Source organism: Balaenoptera borealis (assembly GCF_965194805.1).
Source record: "Balaenoptera borealis genome assembly, chromosome: 13".
Lineage (NCBI taxonomy): Eukaryota > Metazoa > Chordata > Mammalia > Artiodactyla > Balaenopteridae > Balaenoptera > Balaenoptera borealis.
The window spans coordinates 94942565-94961868 of record NC_138870.1 but is presented as its reverse complement, the minus strand read 5'-3'; the positions used below and the strand labels follow the sequence as shown (position 1 = coordinate 94961868).

General features: G+C 52.4%; 2 protein-coding genes across 3 annotated transcripts in view; one reads left to right on the top strand and one right to left on the bottom strand.

Moving 5' to 3' along the window:
* Positions 1 to 19304, bottom strand: part of NCF4 (neutrophil cytosolic factor 4) — a 106418-nt gene that overhangs the window by 72155 nt on the left and 14959 nt on the right. The gene's annotated exons all lie outside the window — the stretch shown is intronic.
* PVALB (parvalbumin) lies at positions 1198 to 18182 on the top strand. Of its 2 annotated transcripts, none has more exons than XM_082350379.1 (5): positions 1198 to 1267; positions 1762 to 1850; positions 3554 to 3686; positions 4948 to 5057; positions 17966 to 18182. In XM_082350379.1, exons 2-5 carry the CDS (start codon positions 1790 to 1792, stop codon positions 17992 to 17994), a joined length of 333 nt encoding a protein of 110 aa, XP_082206505.1. In that variant the 5' UTR covers positions 1198 to 1267; positions 1762 to 1789; the 3' UTR covers positions 17995 to 18182. The 2 variants fall into 2 exon arrangements, with proteins under 2 accessions (XP_082206505.1, XP_082206506.1); XM_082350380.1 differs by lacking the exon at positions 1198 to 1267 and adding an exon at positions 1385 to 1473 and having other exon boundaries at positions 1774 to 1850.

Genomic DNA, 19304 nt, shown 5'->3' with positions numbered 1-19304 from the left:
GTCGCTGAACTTGAAGTTAGCACACCCGGGCCTCTCTGAGCCACTGCCTTGCTGTGTGTTTTTAGGCCATTCACTGACTCTCTCTGGCCTCAGTTTCCCCACTAGCATAAGGATCCTTCAGCTGGGGAAGCAGATGCTCCAACTAGGTCCCTGGAGTGAGCTGAGCCTGGGGGTTGAAATGATAGCACAGAAGCCCAGCATCTCCAAGTTAACAGCCCAGCTGGGGGCAGGGGCAGCAGGGGCAGCTGAGGGGTCCGGGGAAGGCCTCACACTGCAAGAGATCAGGTTGGGAGCCGCAGCCTCGGCGCCTTGGAAGCCAGCTGCTGGGCTGTCACCTGAAGGAGCTGACTCACAGGGAGGGGGCCAGCTGGGGCCAGCAGCATCCTAAGGTTTCCAGGAAGGGCAGCCGTCCAGGGCCGAGCTGAGGGAGACTGTGTTGACAGCAGCGAGTGCGAGGGAACTTGAGCTACACGGCAGCTGGGCTGCTCTCCCCAGCGCCCCCATCAAGGACCACCATCTCAGCCCACCCACACCTGCCCACACCTTAAGTTGGAGTCTCAAGATCCCACCACAAGGGACCTCCCATACCATCAACACAGCAGAGGGAGACTGAGGCCCAGAGATGGGGAAGGTCACAACCCAAGGTCACATGGGGACTTAGTGCAGCCCCAGATCTAGAACCCAGGCCTCCTGACTCCCTGTCCAGTGCTCTGCACACTTTCGAGACAGCTGGTTGCAGACTGAATCCTTTGGAGACTGTGGGAACGAATGCAACTGGTCTCTGGCTGCATAAAGATTAGGAAGTGTCACATTTCCCAGAAATGAAGTTCAGGCCATAAAACCTGCTTCGTTTGTCTAGAAAGTGTAGTCTGAGGGTGCCACCCTCTCCCCAAGCATAGGCCTTCTGGTCTCCAAGTGGGGGGAGGGTGTACAGAGACTCCAAGTAGCCTCTCCCTCCCCCCCACCCCCAGTGGTTTATGGGGGCAGGAGTCTGGACCTGCACTATACTCCTTAGCTCAGGAGACCAGGAAAGCAAGTAGTTAGTGAGGATCTGAGAAGGGTTCTTTGAAAAGTCAGACTACGGAAAAAAAAAAAATTCGGTTTCCGTGTGTGGTCCCCTGGCCAGATGTGGGACGGGGCACCCGCAGAGGGCCCCAGCAGCACCGGCCTACCCGTGCCACCCCCTCAGTGGGTCAGGTATCCAGACCTCAGCGCTCAGATTTTGCAGCATAAATTTGCATCCAGGACAGACAGAGCGGAGGCTGAGGTAGGAGTGGAGAGAGAATGGGAGCAGGGCCAAGGGGCCCACGAGGGTGTAGGCCTGGCCCCTGCCAGTCCGGTATCCTCCCGGAAGCGGCGGGACATCTCGGAGGTGCGCTCATCCGAGACCCTGCGCCGCACCAGGCCGGCGCCTCCTGCGTGCCCTTGACGGCAGGAGAACCCTCCAGACCCGGCTGGGGACGCGGGCGCCCGGTAAATTCCAGAGGTTGCCCCTTCCCCTGGCGCCCTGGCCGCAGCCCCTGGGATCCCAAGGCCCCCCGGCGGGGCGGGGCGGCAGCGGCAGAGCGACGGCTCGCCAGCCCGCCGGCCCGGCCCGCGCAGCTCGGCGGCGCGGCTGGACTGAGCTGCTCTGGCCGCGCGCGGAGCCCCGCGCCCCCTGGCTCTGCGCCAGGCCGGCGGGCGTGCGCCCGGCGCGCGGCACTGCAGCGCAGGTCATATGAGCAGAAACGATGAGAAAAGCACTTTTTAATCTTTTCGCAGTTGCTCTGCCAGCTCAAACAGTTGCAGGATGTCGATGACAGACTTTCTCAACGCTGAGGACATCACGAAGGCAGTGGGGGCCTTTACCGGTGAGCAGCGCGCTCCCCTCCGCGTCCCTCTCCCCTCATCCACCACCCTGGCCCCTGCACCCCGTGGGTCCCGCGGCCGGCCAGTCTTCCCCAGCGCTTCTCTGCCCACGCATCCCGCGGGGCGCTGGTGGAGCGTGGAGGGGGGTCCACAGCATTTCCCAAACTCTGCCCGGGGCCGGACTTGGCACAGGGAGAGGGCGGGGAGGCCGTGCGCCCGGCCGGACAACCGAAACTCTCGGGCGCCAAAGGCCGGATGGCCACGCTGCGAGGACCCGGGTCCCGGACCAAGGGCGAAGACAGGGGTGGAAAGCTGCACCTCTGGGTCCTTGTGGGCGCTCGGGGCTTCCTTTGCAAGGCACTTGGAGGGGGCTATAGGCTCATGCTTCGCTCCACGAGACCCCTTTCCAGACAGGCCTCTTTCTTGGCTCCCTGAATGTCCAAGCCCCTTCTCCGGGGCTCAGAGCTCAGCGCCCTCCGCAACGGATCTGCGAGGGAGCGAGGTGACCTTCCCGTAGCTGGCGCTCCGCTCTGCTCAGCCCTGCGAGGAGCATTCTCCGCGCTTGCAACTTCCAGCCTCCTCAGGCACCGAGGGAGGGGAGCCGGCAGTCTCATGTCTCCGAGCTGCCCTGGACTTGAGCGCTTAGCTGCTTACCTTACTTCTCCCCCCTGTCACCCAGATGGGGAAACTGAGGCAGGGAGAGGGCTAGAAACTTGCCCAAGGTCACCTGGCAGGACAGCAGAGGAATTAGCAGGGGGGTCACCTCCGGATCTTGTCCCTGCCCTCTCCACCCCTCCCCCGTCTAGTGTCTGAGGTGGACAGAGCAGCTTTCCTCCCCTCCAGCCCAGGGAGGGAACAGTGAGTCTTCGTGTGATCGCCCCTACCCCGCCACCCCCGTCCCACACACACACATAAGTTACTTGGTCTAAAGTTTCCTTTCTCAGGTGTCCTTAAAAAGGAGCTCGGGACATAGAAAATTGGAGGAGGGTTCCCATTTCCTTTCTCTTGGCAACCCCTCCCCTGGGCATGAAGAAACTCTGGGAAGCCACCCTCCCAGGGCACTGCGATAACCCACCCACTTCTCCTTGATCCATCTTGCTCCCTCTGAGAAGAAACCCAACTGGGAATTCTTGGGGAGCCTTCCAACACCCGCCCCCATTCCCACCAGAATGGATTTCTGCAGCAAAGCCGGGACTTCTGGGTCCTCCCCTTCCTCCTCCTACTGTGTGACCTTGAGAGAAACTTGTCCTCTCTGTGTTGATTTTCTGGCGACACAATCTATGACCAAGAAAAAGGTCGACCCTCCCTTCTCCCCTGCAGCATAAACACATCATGTTCACAGCGCCTCCAATTCCCCTGCCCACCCCGACTCAGCCGCCACCCAAAAGGCTTCATGGAAACCAGGAAGCCCCTCTGCCTTCAAATGCTACCCCCACCATTAGTGAAGGGTACAGTGGAGGGTGGGGTCCGGTTGGAGAGCCAGGGTGATCTGGGTGGAAGGCCACCTCCGCCACTGTGCAACCTTGGGCCAAGCCCCCTCGCCTGGCCTGGGCTCCCTCAGCCCTCCCGCGGAGGTGTGTCTCCTCCATCCCACAGGACTGGCCCTGCGGAGGCGATCAAAATACTGTGACACCCACATTCTCCCACCCTTCCCCAGGCCCCTTGTCTGCCCTCATTTTCACCCCCTCTCTCCACCCCCCAACAGCTGTCGACTCCTTCGACTACAAAAAGTTCTTCCAAATGGTCGGACTGAAGAAAAAGAGCCCGGATGATGTGAAGAAGGTATTCCACATCCTGGATAAAGACAAGAATGGCTTCATCGATGAGAAGGAGCTGGGGTAAACTGAGGCCTGGAGGGGCTGGGGGCTGGGGCTCTTGCTTCGGAGTTCCTGTTCATCTGCCCGCCTCTCTGCACCCTTCACAGAAAACAACCATCCGTGCCTGATCGCTGTTGCTTCCGGAAAATAAAATCCTCAGCACAAAGTGCAACTAATGAGATTAAATGATAGCCACTTAATATTGCTAATGCAATGATGCTACTTAATAATTGAATACCAACCAAGAGGCGGCTTTTCTCGTTGCCTAGCACCATAGGCAAGACAGAGAGCGCTCCCTTGAGTATTTCATTGATTTTCATTCCTCTAAAAGGCAACTTCTACCATCCTGCAGACCCTTACCCTTCTGTACCAGCAGCTAGAACAGTTTCTGGGCAAGTCAGGGATGCAGAACCAGCTTTGGGGGTTCAGGAGTCCTAGGAGCAAGACAGAGAAGGTTATGACTAGGAAAATGCAAGATGACATCAGCAAAAAAACCTCCCACCATCACCCTCTTGGCCACCCGGCCCATATCTGCCAACCCTGCTGTGCTTTCTGTAACACTCTGGCCAAGACTGCCTCGAATTTTGTCAGAAAGAGAAGGGAGAGGGTGCGGAGAGGGGCTTTTCCAGTAGGGACTTCCCCATCCATCCTGTGTCTCCCCTAAACCATCCCACAAGGGTAACCTTTGTCTAGAACCTTCTCCTCCACCCTCCCATGCCCAATGTGCACACACACGCACGCGCACACACAGATGCTGCCTTCTACCTATCCTCCAGACATCACCTTCTCCAGGAAGCCTCCCCTGACTCTTCCCCTTACCCCCAGGTGAATGGATGCATCCTTCAAGCACTGCTCTCCACCTCCCCATCATTGCCTCCATCACACTGTGTGGTCTCTCCCAGAGTACGTGGCCTCCTCCCTGTTTTTTCAGGTGGCTTCCTAAGACCACCTCTGTGCCCCCCGTTTCCAGCATGACCGTGGCACAGAGAAGACACTTCTGTGTTTATTGTGTTGGCTGAATAAATAAACAAATGTAGGTGCCCTGGCTGAAGTGAGGGCAACCCTTCGCAGAGGACAGCCTGTCCTTCCCTGCACACCTACCCGCGAAGCATCGCCATGGTGGGGCTACCTGGCCCAGCACAACTGCACGCATGCTCGCTGCTCGCCCCCTGTCCCAGCCGCCTGCTTCCCCGGTGCAGACGCCAGCCCACCATCCACACGGTGCTCCTGCAAGGCGACCCTGGCCTGACTCCCTCCCCACTTTCTCCCTTTCCTCCTCCAGAACCATTCTGAAAGCCTTCTCCCCAGATGCCAGAGACCTATCTGCTAAAGAAATCAAGACACTGCTGGCTGCTGGAGACAAGGAGGGGAATGAAAAGATTGGGGTCGATGGTGAGTAGCCATGACCTGGGCACGTGGTGGATCTCAGGATGTTTGGATGCTAAAGGCTCAGAGCTATGTCCCTCCACCATGGGAAGGGGAGAAGGAGGGGGGGGTCCCCCACTCCCCAAGATTAGAAGAAAAAAGCCAATCCATTAGGTCTGAGAGCTCTCTCATGTAAGCCAGGCAAAGAAAAAACTGGTATATTTTTTTCTAGATTTGAATAACCCAAAAGGAATAGATTCTTTTTTTTCTCCCTGCTGTGTAAGGAATCCAGGAGAATTTGGGATTTTTCCTGAACTTTGTCTGTACTTTTGCCTGAGTTCTGGTCCCAGCTTTGCCCAAACTGGCTATGTGACTTTGGGCAGTCTCTCTCCTGCTCTGGGCCTCAGTCTCCCATCTGTAACCCAAGGAAATGAGGCCAACTGATCCCCCAGGACCCTACTGACTCTCACATTCTCAGATTCCAGGAATGGAAATTCATTATCTCCTATCCTCCTCAGCATCTTGTCCTGGGTGTCCTGTAACTTCGCCTCAAAACCTATTTTGGCTTCACGCAAATATACCATTTCAGAATTGCACGAGAGCCAGGAAAAAACAGCCAGCCAGGGATGAGCTGGGAATTAGGAAAAGGAACATCTGGCCTGACCTTGCTTTTCAAGCTTTGCTTTCAGAACAGACGAGGGGCTGGCGGTCCACCATCCCACATCCTTCTCCATTCAGATCTAACCAGCATTCACATCCCAGCATCATTATCTTTCTTAGCAGCACAACATCCTTGGGAATCATATCCATTTTGCAGATGGGCAAAGTGAGGTTGAAGGTGCTTGGCCTGTTCAAAGATCTAGCACATACGTGGGGGAGCGGGGATTTAGAACCAGTTCTGAATATCTCTGTCCAATATTCTATGCCATATCAGTGCTGGTCCTCGTGATGGTCCTTTCTGCCAATTTAAGAGAAGACTATGTGTAGGTGCTCAGCCTCTGGGCCCGTGCTGTCTGGGTTCAAATCCCAGCCCAGCCACTTGCTAGCTGTGTGATTTGGGGTGATCCAAGTAACTACTCTGGGCCTCAGTTTTCTTGTCTCTGAACTGAGGATAACGATTGTTCTTATAAGATTGTCAGAGGATTACATTTGTTAATGTGTGACGTGTGTAGAACAGTGGCACAGAAGAATTGCTGTATACATGTTTGTTAACTACGTTTTTAACAAGGGCTAGGTTGTATTCATCCTTGTATCCCCAGTCTAGCCCATACCCAACCCAAAGCAGGCACTTAATAAATATCTGTAGCTTGAGTGTGAAGTCCAGCCCCCTATGCCCTACTTGCTCTCTGCTCTTCACCAGCTGTGACCTTGACCATCACCTCTCCATACCTAGGTTCCAGTGTCTGACAAACGGGGTGCACAGTTTTATCCTAAGACCTGCTTGGGCTCGTTGTGAAAATTAAGCGGCTGCCGACACAAAATTGCCGTGGGAAATGTACAAGGAGTCTGAACGTGGGCATAGTTTATTAAATTTTTATGCCAGAAATGAGAATGGAGAAACTCTAGAAAGGTTAGATGCAATGAGCCGCCTGACCTCCTGATGCCAGCTGCCCTTCTTGTGGCTGGGAAAGAGGGAGGTGGTTTTAAAGAAGGTGAAGCAGAGGGCGCTGGAGGGAAATGGGTGGCTGGTCTAGGTGATTCCAGCGAGAGGTGTGTCTCTCCCACACCCCCATCCTCACTAAGTCACTTATCGGACAGTTCCACCCCGAGCTTGGTTCCCCCCGTGACCCCAACTCAGGCCTTTGGACCTCCCTCCCATTTTTATTTGCAGCCAATAGGCTACAGCTCAGAAGCAACCTACACGGTGAAGGAAAACCAGGCCAGATCCTGGCCTGCCTCCCTGCCTCCCTAACTGCCCAACTCACATCTTAAAGCACTAACTCAACTCTTCCATCAGACCCAAAAGATATTTACTGAGTAGCAACCCTGTGCTGGGCAGTGGGGGAAGCAAAGTGGAATTAGACCCAACCCTCAGAGGCACCACTTCTTGGCCGGGTGCCCCTGAGCTCACTGGGATTTTGTGAGGATTCCGTGACACGATGTATGGCAGTGTTAAGTGCAGTGCCCAGCGCACAGTAAGTGCTCAGTAAACAGCGGCTGCCACACTATTTCTGTTCTACCTGCACGATGTTTACAGCTCTATGATTTATACACAAACACACAGTAATACCAGGCAGAGGCCAGGAGGTGCAGACGAGCTCTTCAGAGAGGGAGACAGTGGGCACTTGTGCGGATCTGGAGACCACGGGCAAGGCTGCCACAGGCCAGGAGGGCAAGTGAAGGGAGGTCCAGGCGAGGCCTTGGTATCAATCAACAAAGGCACTAAGGCTGGGAAGTTTAGGGCATGTTTAGAAAGGGGCAAGAAGATTGGTTTGCTGAGGGTGGGAGGGGAGAGAGAATTATTAGCAGGGTGAGGAACGTGCGCCCGGCCCGATGCTGGACTCTGCATATGTGTCACCGCATTTGACCTTAGGATGACAAAGGACATAGATGCAGATGCAGAAAGAGCAGCTCCGGTGCCCAAGGTGACATGGATTCAAACCCAGGTCTGCCTGCCAGCACAGTCCAGGCTCAGGCCAACCTGGTGAAAGTCTGGAAATCAGGGCAGAACAAAACAGGGGGGCAAGAGATGAAATGGGCAATGAGAACAGATCACCCGAGGCAGGGGGGCCCACACCTCTTGCTTTTGAGGTGGGAAGATGCAGACACGCCCCCTCCCTGCTTCCGCCCCCAAACACATTACTTTATCCGGAGGGCGACAGGAAGGATGGGTGTGATGGTGTCTAATAAACAGCGGGATGGGAAGAAGAGCCCTTCGTGGGCCCAGAACTTTCTATTTTAGACTCTCTGCTTTGCTGCCCACTCCCGCTAAAGGCCAAAGAGGCTGAGGCCTGTCCATCAGCCGGAGGATGCCTTCAACTCCCGGTAGGACTTGGGACAAGTCACAGAACTTCTCTGACCTTCAGCTGCCTGCTCTTTAAAATCAGGGGTCAGATCGCTGGCTGATCACCGGGGTCCCTTCCAGCCCTGGGACTCTCCAGGTGCCCCAGTGCATACACCTCTAGACAGAGGACCAGGTTGGCACCTAGGCTCAGCTCTGTGACCTTGAATAACGATAGCAATGACATCTAACTTCATGGAGCCCTCTGTGTGCCAGGCACTGTGCTTAGCGTTTTACTCATTTAATCTTCCCAGCTTCTTTGAGGATACTATTACTATCCCCATTTTACAGATGAGGACACTGAGTCTCAGAGAGGCTAAGAGTTTGCCTAGGAAGAAACAAGGTCAAGCTCTGAGTTCAGGTCTGTCCAGATCCAAAGCACATGCCCTGTGCTGCCTGCTTCATTCATTCATCCATTCATTCAAAGTCAAAGAGCATCTACTGTAGACGATTTTATTTATTGACTTATTGCTTGCTTCTCTCTCTCCCACTGGGTTGGATGTCATGTCCACAAGGGCAGGAACTTTGTTTTGTTCAGCTCTGACCCCAGCACCTAGAATAGGGCCTGGCACATAGGAGGGGCACAAGAAAAGTTTGATGAATGAATGTGTCCAGTTCTGGGGGTGCAATGATGAGGAAGTATGGTGTATAGGGAGAGGTCCACAGGCTGAGGGTGGAGACCCACTTGGGCTGGGGCTTGCAGGTGCTAGGAGATTCTAGAACCAGGGATACTGCCTCCGTCTCTAGCTGCTTGCCCTTCTGAAGGTGAGTGATATTTACCAGGTCCTTTAGGATCACAGGTTGTTGGGAGTGGGTAGAAAGACAAAGTTCTAATAATACCCCTTTGCTTTCCCACTTCTGGGCAACTACTTCCAGGAAGCTCAAAGACTTTTATAGATGTGGTAGATTGATTCTCAATGGCCACCCTTGAAAGCCTGGTGTAGAGCTGGTAAAGGGGGGGTTTAAAGCAGAAAAGGAGGGAGAAGGTGATCAAAGTTGGAAGGTGCCCCCAAACCCAGGGATCAGTAACAGGCGAGACTAGTAAGTGGCAGGTTCTCTCTCAAGTACCTGTCCTTCCCCACGGCGGGTCTCCAACAGCACCTGGCATCAGAATCACGGACGGCTTTTCACGATACAGATGGCTGGCTGGGCCCCATCCCCAGAGTTTCTGATTCCTTAAGTCCGGGGTGGGGCCCAAGCATTTGCATTTCTACAAAGTTCCCATGTGGTGCTCATGGTCCGGGGACGACACTTTGAGAACCACTGCCTTATAATCATCCTAGAAAATAGATGCCATCCCTCTTCCGGTTTGTAGCTGAGGAAACTGAGGCACTGAGCGGTCAAGAAACATGCCCAGGGTCACTCAGTAGCAGAGCCAAAATTGAGACTCAGAGGTCCAGGCAGGACCCTCTGCCACCCTGCATGTGTCCCCAGCCTGGGTTCTCCATACCCAATACCTGCCCGCATGGACCGTGTAGGCTGCTGGGAATAGCAGGTACCATCCGTGTGGCACTTCCTTCCGTCCTCACAAGAGCATCACAAGACATGCCCTCACTGTACAGACAAGGAAACTGAGGCTCAGGGAAGTGGGGTGACTTGCCCAGGATCACACAGCTATTCAGCATTGGAGCGCTGCTTCAAACCTCGACATTCTCTGCCCCGCCATGCTGTCGACAGGAACTGTATACCCCGCATATACACATGCACCCACGCAATCCTAGTTAGTTTCCCTGAAACCTGATCCCAGTGGCAGATCCCGTTTCCTGTGCTTCAAGCCTGTTCCAACTCAAGAGCCTGTGGTTTGCTTTTGTTTCCGTGGCTGAAAAATTTAGTCATAATGATTGCCTGACCCTTGCAGTTGTTTCCGCGTGCCTGAAGGCATTTGCTTTTTCCGCTTCCTTCTGGCAAAAATCTGTTCTCTTTTCTCCTTAAGTAGCATATTTAACATGGGAGGCAGGAGGGAGGGAGTAAGCCCTCGGGCTGAAACTCCTGAAGTCAGGCAGAAAATACAACCTGTAGAGTGCCGCTACCGGCAGTGTGAATGGCCAAGGCTTCTCCTCTCTCTGGACATCCATGTCCTCATCCCAAAGCAGGGTTAAAAATAACCACCTTCAAAGGTTGTTGCAAGAATTGTGAGTGTTCTGGAAATGGTTCCTTTCCTCTTGTTTTGTGTGCTTTCTCTTGTAAGGTACCTCAAAACCCTTTGGAAATAGTGGAATACCCACTCTCAAAGGAAATGAAATGGAGTCTAAGATGGGAAGAAACTGAGAGGGACAAAAGGAGAGTCATGCCTGCCTCCCTGTAATTCCAGCCCTCCAGCCCCTATGGGGTTTGATTTCCAAGCAAGGCAGGATATGCACATCGGGGCCAGCCCGCAGCCCTGATGGCAGAGCCCCAAATCATGCAGTGTTTTGTCCTATTTCATTACATCCTCATCCCAGCCCAGTATGGTCTGGGGGACAGAGTCTGTGGTCCCCAGTGAGAGACGTGGAAAGTGAGGCCCAGCAGACGTGAAGTGCCAAAGTCACACAGCAAGCCCTTGGCCGAATGGAACCTAGGTCTCCTGAGTCTGCCACTCTCTCCACCAGGCTGAGCTGGGACAATCGAGTTATAAATGGTTTCTGTGCTTAGCAAGATGCTCGTTTTTATTCCCGTGTGGACTCTCCCTAACTTCCGACCTTATGCTGCACTAGATAAGATTTAGCCAAAGGAGGGAAAGCAGCACTCCTTATATAACTGCCCTCCTGAGAAAAGGAGCAGTAGTGAGGGCAGAAAGACTTTCCTTCTCCATTTATCCCTCTCCTGCCTCTGGAGGTTACAGCTTGATTCAAGAACCCAGGGCTGTTCAACTCCAAGCTCTGAGAAAGAGACACATCCTGCCACAAGCCAGGCCTGAGTTACAATCTTCCTGGCTGAGTGACTCTCGGCCTCAGTTTCCCTGTAAGTAAAATGGGGATAAGAGAGCTGGCGAGGATGAAATGGGACAGCTTGCAGGGCGGTGCCTGGCACAGAGTGTGCCCCCAGGACTGTTTACCAGCTCTTTGCGGCCATCCAGCTAGACCCCAAATGACCTAGCCTCCCCGTTCTCTGGGGTGGGAAAGCAATCCCTGTTTGCAATACCAGTTTATAAGAAACCCAGCCTGGGAGCTATTTAGAAGTGAGGTGATAAACCGGAGGCCGGTGCCTTCATCTTGGTCATCACGACAGAGGGGAGGAGAGAGTCTTCCAGGCGCTGACTCAAAGTTCATCTCATTTTCACCTCGGGCTGTCAGCGGGCGATGCTCTCACCTGTCAGTAGCTTCTAATTTTGTCCAATCCCCACAGCGCCGGGAACGGGGACAAACCTCATTAGGCTAATTTCAGTTTCTTAAGGGACAGGAGAGGAATGAGTCCGCCCATCCTCTGCCCCTTTCCTGCTGCACCCCATCCCCACCCCCACCCCTTGTCTCTTCCTGATTGGATGATGAAGATACCAGCGAGCTGGCCCCAGGGGCCTCAGGTGAGGCTTCCTTGGCAAAGGTAGAGATGTACCTGCATTTTTATAGGAGGAAGGACTCTGGATCCAGCCCCCCTCTACCCAGGAACACTCTCTCTCACACCTCAACAGTAAGACTTGATTTAACTATGCTCCCTCTGTGTGCCAGGCACCACTGTACCTCATGTAGTCCTCACTGTTGCCGTATAAGGAGATACTCTCATTGTCCCCATTTTACAGACGCAGAAACTGAGGGGCACAGACTGAGTGTCCGTGGACAGGCGTGTTAGGGATAGAATCCTAACTCGGATGGGATAGACAGTGTCAGAAACTTGCTCTTTGGGTGCCCCGTGTCCTCTGTCTGTTTACATCTTCCTGTCTTAGTTTTGGGATTTTTGTGGCTATTGTTGTTATTATTTCAAAGCCCCAGCCTGTGCCAGTTGTGCTGAGGAGATCCAAGGAACTAACATTTATAAGCCATCTCCTACGTGCCAGGCATCTTTCTGTATTTTCTCATCTGGTCTTCCCAATAGCTGTGCACGTTGACGTTATCATACCCATTTTACACATGAGAAAATTGAAGCTCAGAGAGGTCAGGTGGTGACCTAAGGCCACCCAGCCAGAAAGTGATGGAACAAGATTCAGATCCAACTCGAGGATTACTGGAACGTTGTCGGCAGGTGCCAGGCAGGACAGGAAATGGTGGGGGATGGCAACAACCAGGCCAAGAAATAAAGGTTACAGTGCCATTGGTGGCATCCTCCCCCTGTGCCGGGCGGCAGCCAGGCATTTCATGGACTTGGTTTTAAAGTGGCTGGAGCAGCAATCCCACTACTGGGCATATACCCTGAGGAAACCATAATTCAAAAAGAGTCATGTACCACAATGTTCATTGCAGCACTATTTACAATAGCCAGGACATGGAAGCAACCTAAGTGTCCATCACCAGATGAATGGATAAAGAAGATGTGGCACATATATACAGTGGAATATTACTCAGCCATAAAAAGAAACAAAATTGAGTTATTTGTAGTGAGGTGGATGGACCTAGAGTCTGTCATACAGAGTGAAGGAAGTCAGAAAGAGAAAAACAAATACCATATGCTAACACATATATATGGAATCTAAAAAAAAAAAAAAAAAAAATTTCCAAAGAACCTAGGGGCAGGACAGGAATAAAGGCACAGATGTAGAGAATGGGCTTGAGGACATGGGGAGGGGGAAAGGTAAGCTGTGACAAAGTGTGAGAGGGTCTGGACATATATACACTACCAAATGTAAAATAGATAGCTAGTGGGAAGCAGCCACATAGCAAAGGGAAATCAGCTCGGTGCTTTGTGACCACCTAGAGGGGTGGGATAGGGAGTGTGGGAGGGAGACACAAGAGGGAGGAGATATGGGGATATATGTGTATGTATAGCTGATTCACTTTGTTATAAAGCAGAAACTAACACACCATTGTAAAGCAATTAAACGTCAGTAAAGATGTTAAAAATAAATAAATAAAGTGGCTGGAGCCAAAGAAGCATCTTGATAATAACAGCTACCAAATGCTGCATGCTGGCTATGGATCAGGCCGGCGACAAGGGATTTAGTGCTGGTTCCTCTGAACAACCCAAGGAGGTCCACTTTACAGATGAGGAAACAGGCTCAGTGAGGTGAAGTATCTAGTCCCAGGTCACAGAAGCAAGAAATGGGAGTTGAGGGTTGACTCCCAGCTCCCTTGCTCCAAACTCCGGAGGAGAGCTAGAAAGGCATCTTCTAGACCCGAGGCTGCACAGATAAGAAAACAGAGACCTGGAAGTGTGAGGTGTCTTGTCCGAGGACACGAGTGAAAAGCAGGACCATGACCAGAGCCCCATCCTCTGCTGCCCATCCTCCATCCCGGCGTCCTACCGCTAAATCACTTGACCTAGACTTTACAGGGTCTTTGTATGTTTGCTCATTTGTTTTTCTCTCAGGAGAGACCTAGATGTTTTAGAGGAGACTTTTTTTTGATAGGAGGGCATTAGTTAATTGGCTGGTTCCTGAGCTCTGCGCCAAGAGGTGTACAAAATGTACAAAAGAGGTGACTCCTGCCTTCCATTTGTCTCCAGAGTGCCCTGCTCCAGGTTCTGGGTGGACAAAATTAGAATCCTGTGTTCTCTTCAAAAAGCCAGGGCATGTGCCACTGTGACACCCAGCTGCTTCATGGTGGATCCCAAGGGTCTGTTTTTAGAGGCTTTTGAAAACCCCACAGGTCCAAAACCTCTCCCATAGTCAGGCTCCAAAACGTCTGACCTTCCACCGCTGGAGAGTCCCTTGGTTGGGGTCCCTTGGTCCCCTTCATGCTGACTGCCCCAAATGCCATCTGGTGTGAAGGTGATGGTCAGGCTCTTTGCTGAGGGGCAGCCCAGAACCCGTAACTTCTAGGGTGAGGATTGGGGGGAGGGGGCAGGTAGATGCAAGTCAGGAAACGGTAAGGACCAACTTCCCCTCTTGCCAATCACTCCATGAGCTGGTGTTGGTGGACGGACTCATGTCTCCTTTATCCCAGGACAGAACAACTCAGTGCCCAAGGACAGGCTTTACTGGCTCTGGCCAGTTTTCCAGATCAAATGGCAGGTTAAAGCTGGAGAGAGTTCATGCTTCCAGCCGATCTGGGATGCTAGCGCCATCAGGAACGGCCTCTCCACCTTGATGTAGGGGGTGTTCATGGGACCTCAGGCCAACTCCTGCCCCTGCCCCTTCTTTTCCACGTGACCCTGCCACTTGACCTCTCCAGGCCTCCACTTCCCCATCTATAGAATGGGAATCGTCCCACTCACCTCCCGGGGCTGAATTATAGGCAGTAAGTCAGTACTTTTTGAACCCTGAGGAGGACTCATGGGCCATGCCATCCATTCGTCCGTCTGTCCATCCATCTGTCCACCCATTTGACGTTTGTTTATGGGCACCTGCTGGGGACCAGGTGTGTTCTATTGCTAGGAGAGCGGTGAACAAGATGGACAGCGCCCCCTGCCCTCCTGGAGTTTATGTTCTGGTAGGGGGAAACTGACAAAAAGTAAGTACGTACATAAATAAGATCATTCTCAGAGAGTGCTAAGTGCCATGAAGTAATAAAAAACGGCTAATATGACAGTCATGGGGGTGGTGATATTTGAGCTGGCTCCTGTGTCATTCTAGACCTAGGTCAAAGTAGGTCGGAAACCTCCAGGGTAAAGAGGGAAGTTTGAATCACGTCGCTGTGTGATCTTGGTCACGCTACTTGCTTTTTGGGCCTCAGTTTCCCGATCTGTAAAACGCAGACAAAAGCGTCTCTCCCATGGAGGAAGTGATTCTTAAAAATAAGAATTTTTTAATTCTGTAAAAATCGGCAATACTAATCAAAGTACTAACGATGAAAGACATCTCAGAAGAACCACCTGGCTTAGCGAGGTGCTGTAGGATCAGAGGAGCTCGTGGCTGAGAAAGTGGATGCTTTGACACCTGGCCCGTGAGAGGCATTCTTAATGTTTCGTGTTCGGGTTGCATTCCTGTCACTGTGATCGTTCAGCCAGTGATTCTGAGGGTTTTCAGGGCCAGCAGGAGAACCCTTCCCCTCTCCCACCTTGAGTCGATACCCAGGCCCCTACATCCAGGCCACCTGCCTTTCCTGGCCTCAGGGACTACTTGGGGACAGGAGAGAGTGGTGTCCATTTCCCGGGTCAAACCCCAGAAAGGTGAGGAGCCCTCCACCTGGCGGGGGTCAGTGGCAGGTCATTTCCATGATGATAGCACGTGTCGGTTTGGGTGGTTTTTGTTTTTTCACTTTGTAATTTTTAAATACTTCTAGCTCTATTGACGAGGTCTAACAATAGTACAGCGAGTTCCATATCCCCCTAGCCCGGCATCTCCTAATGCTAACGTTTTACATAACCATGTGCATTGAAGAAATTACACTGGGAGGTTCTTACAATATGTGCTTCATACTAAGCCTGGGGAGGGTGGGACGTACCTCAGGGGAGCCCCAGATACCTCTTGTGGCCTTTCTGAAGCCACTTCACATTCAGTTTTTCGTTTGTCTCTCACTAGGAATTGTTACCGCCCCCTTCCTTCACTGCACAGGCAGATGCCCAGAGGGGGACCTTTCCCAGCAAACAGGGCCAGGCTGGGCCTCGAAGCCTAGCTCTTGATCCCCACCTGCGCTGTCCCCACATCACAACACTGCGTTTCCAGAGGTGATGGTGACTTACCTGACGCCCCCCAGTGTTTGGCAGGCTGGGGACCTGGCATCTCAGAGACACATATTGGAGAGGGTGGCAATCTCCTTCTGTCCTCTCTTGTCCCCTGGAGAGAAAAACAACAGAGAAGACTCTCCTAAAATAAATCTTCCAAATAAAGGTCTCAGAAGAGCTGGCTAGTGAGCAGCACCCCTTCTAACCAGCACACGAGGGCCCCGCAGTTGAGAGGACATGGAAGGGGGTGCAGCGGGGTTCCCAAGGCGGGCTGAGGCCTGCTGTGCACCAGCACTTCTCTTCTGACTGTCTCTGGATCAAGAAGCAAAGCCGACTTTCCTTCCTTTTACAGACAATGCTAGTGAGGCTCAGAGAGGCTAGGCGCCTTGTCTGAGGTCACACAGCCCGTCAGGGGAAGAGCCAGATTCGGGGGCCCAGGCCTCTTTAGCTGAGCTCGTCCTATCACACAAGAGGCCAGCCCAGCACAGCTATTGGGTCTTTCCTAAATACACCCCATTGCATCCTGCCCTCTGAGCCTTGACCCCTCCATCTGCTTTCTCCTGTGGGAATTCTGCATCTTCTTACAGGCCTGTATCAGAAGCCACCTTTCCTCTGAAGGTTTTGCTGATCCCTTAAATAGAAGGCACCTCTTCTCCTGTGATTGTGAAGTCTCTGTGCCTCTCACGTCTTTTCACAAACACATGTGGTCCCCTCGGTGTCAGCTGTGGAGCCAGGAGGTGGGATGGAGGGAACAAAGCTAGTGGGGGCTGCAGCCTTATGGTCCAATGGGGGAGGCAGACAGCAAGTGAATAAGCAAGAATATACTCAGAAGTATTTCGAGAGTGGTGAGTGCTGGGAATATAATAAATAACGGTGAGAGCAAAGAGGATCGCAGTAGGGGTGGGTCACTGCTTGTGCCCTGAGAGTGGTCAGAGAAGGCCCCTTGAGGGGTGACGTTTAAGCTGAGACCAGGTAAGTGAGAAGGAGCTGGCTGTGAGGCAGCCTGGAAAGTGTACCAGGCAGTGAGAACAGCAGGTGCAAATATCCTGCGGTGCGAATGCCCTCGGCATGATTGAGATTCAGAGAAAAGGCCAGCAGTACAGAGCATTTCCTGATATCATCTTCTTCCAGAAGCTCCTGGGGTGCAGGGACCATCTCCGGCTCCCCTGTGTCTCCCCTCACCTGGTTGGGACATCCCTTTGTTCATTTTTGTGGAGCTGGATTCAACAGAGGGACATCTGATCAACCCCTGGTGCTGACACCAGTCTCTGACCTCCTTAATTAATATTAAGGCTAAGCAGAGCAGCTAGACACTGCTGGGGAGATGGGGGGGGCCACTGTGGCTTGCAGGCAAGGCCACACGGAGGGGCCCGGACCCCAGAGCTTGAATCCTCAGCCACCTACAACCTGGACACTCTGAAAAGTCACTTCTCCTCCCTGGGCCTCAGTTTTCCCCTCTGTAAAATGGGGATAATAACTCCCAGATCCCTGAGTGTTTGTGAAGATTAATAAGGATTCAGAGCCCAGCTCGTTCTGAGCACCTGGACGCGCTCACCCCTCTGAGCTGAGGTCACGGGCTCCAGGGTCTGGCTCCGTCCCCCAGATGAGGAGGAGCACACAGTGGTTCCTGGCTCCTCACCAGATCGCTTTCCCCGGACCTTCTAAATCAGAAAGTTCAGGGCAAGGGGACTCTATATCTTCTTAGATCCTGCTGGTGACCCTCATGGGCTAAGACAAGTGGCTATGAAAGAGCTCAGGGTCCGAAGTCAGACACACCTGGGTCTGAAGCCTGGCTCTGCTTCTTACTAGCTGTGTGACGTCATAGACATTGCTGGACTCTGAGCCTCAGTTTCCTCATTTGTGGAAGGGGAATAATGATAAAATGCACAATATGGGATTATTGCCAGGGTCAAATAAGATATTGTACATAAAGCACTTAGAAAAGGGACTGACATGATTAACATTCAGAAAACTATCATCACCACTATCATTATAGTTATTATTACTAACAATTTATGGGTGACATGACATCATGAAGCGAAAGATATGGTAGGCTCATCATTTCGCATCTCACTTCATTCATTCACTCATTCATTCATTCATCCCCACGCTCACTTGCTCCATCACTTCAGCTTTCCCTTCTGCAGCAGATTCAACAATCAAGAGAAAACACCAATGGGGGGTGAGGGGGCCGCAGTCAGGTCCTGGCCGGTCTCTGCTGCACGGACCACCTCTGACTCACCTCTGTCATTTTCTTTTGCAGACTTCTTTGCTCTGGTGGCTGAAAGCTAAGAGGCTCTGACTGCCCAGCTCTTGTCCTTCTCTGCCCCAAACACCCGATCTCAGCCCCACTTGCTGCCCTCCTGCCTTTCTGTTCAGTTTGTTTATGTTATTTTTACTACCCCCGTCCCTTGTGGCCCTTGAAGGACACCATTCTTCTGGAAAATGATGGAGATGCAATAAAGGCTGTACCAATCAGATTCTGCTGCTTGAGAGAAACCAGGCCTGGTGGGGTGTGTCTCCTGCCTTGGCCTTCCAGGCTCACCTGCACGGGGATGGGGCAGGATACAGACAGAAAAGATGAAATGGAAGGGAAATTTACTGAGCCCCTCCTTGGCCTTTGGCACGTGGGTTGCCCATTCATCCTTGAAACCACCCATAAGGTAAGTGATGAAACTCTGTTTTACAGGTGCAGAAACTGAGTCTTGGAGAAAGTGATGTGTCTAAGCCCACACAGCTAGGACTTGTGGATGGTTGGATGGATGGATGGATGGATGGACAGATGGATACTCATTAATACTCTTTTTGTTGCAAATGATAGAAACCCAACTCAAAGTAACTTAAGAAAAAAAGGAAGAAAAAGACTTGGTTATGTTCCTGAATAGTCCAGGGGTAGATCTTCAGGAACGGCTGGATCAAGGAACTTAAGTGATTTCATCAGGATTAAGTCCTTCTTTCCCCATCTCTGAGCACTGCTTTCCTTTATGCTGGATTCATTATCAGGCAGGCTCTCCCTCCTGATGGCAAGATTCCTCCAGCCGCTCAAGGTGTATATTCAGAATATCAGTTAAAAAAAAAAAAAAAAAGAGCTTCTCTTTTGCAATCACTCCATCAGAAGGCCCCAAATTTAGTCCTATTAATACCAGTAGCTCACGTTTACTGAGCACTTACTCTGCACTGAGCCCTTTTACATGATTCCATCTATACAACAATCCTATGAAGTGGGGACTATTATTCTCTCCATTGTATAGATGAGGAAACTGAGGCACAGGAAGTTACACGTTCACCCAAGATCACATTGTGAGTAAGTGGTGGGACCAGGACCCCAACCCCGCAGCCACCTCCAGAGCCTGCATCCCTCCCTGGACCACTCACGGTGACCTGAAGCATGGGAGCCCTGATTGGCCCATTCTGGAAGGTGCCTATCTATGGACACAGGCAGGGTCAGTGACACAGAAAGCTCAAGTGTGGAGAAGAGTAGGGGAGAGAGGTCCCGGTGGAACTCAGAAGAGGGGAGGGAAGCTGGGTGGGCAAGCATGGCAGCGGCCCTGCAGGATGGCTTCTGCTCTTGCCCACGACAGCCTTGGGGTGGGAAGTGGAGC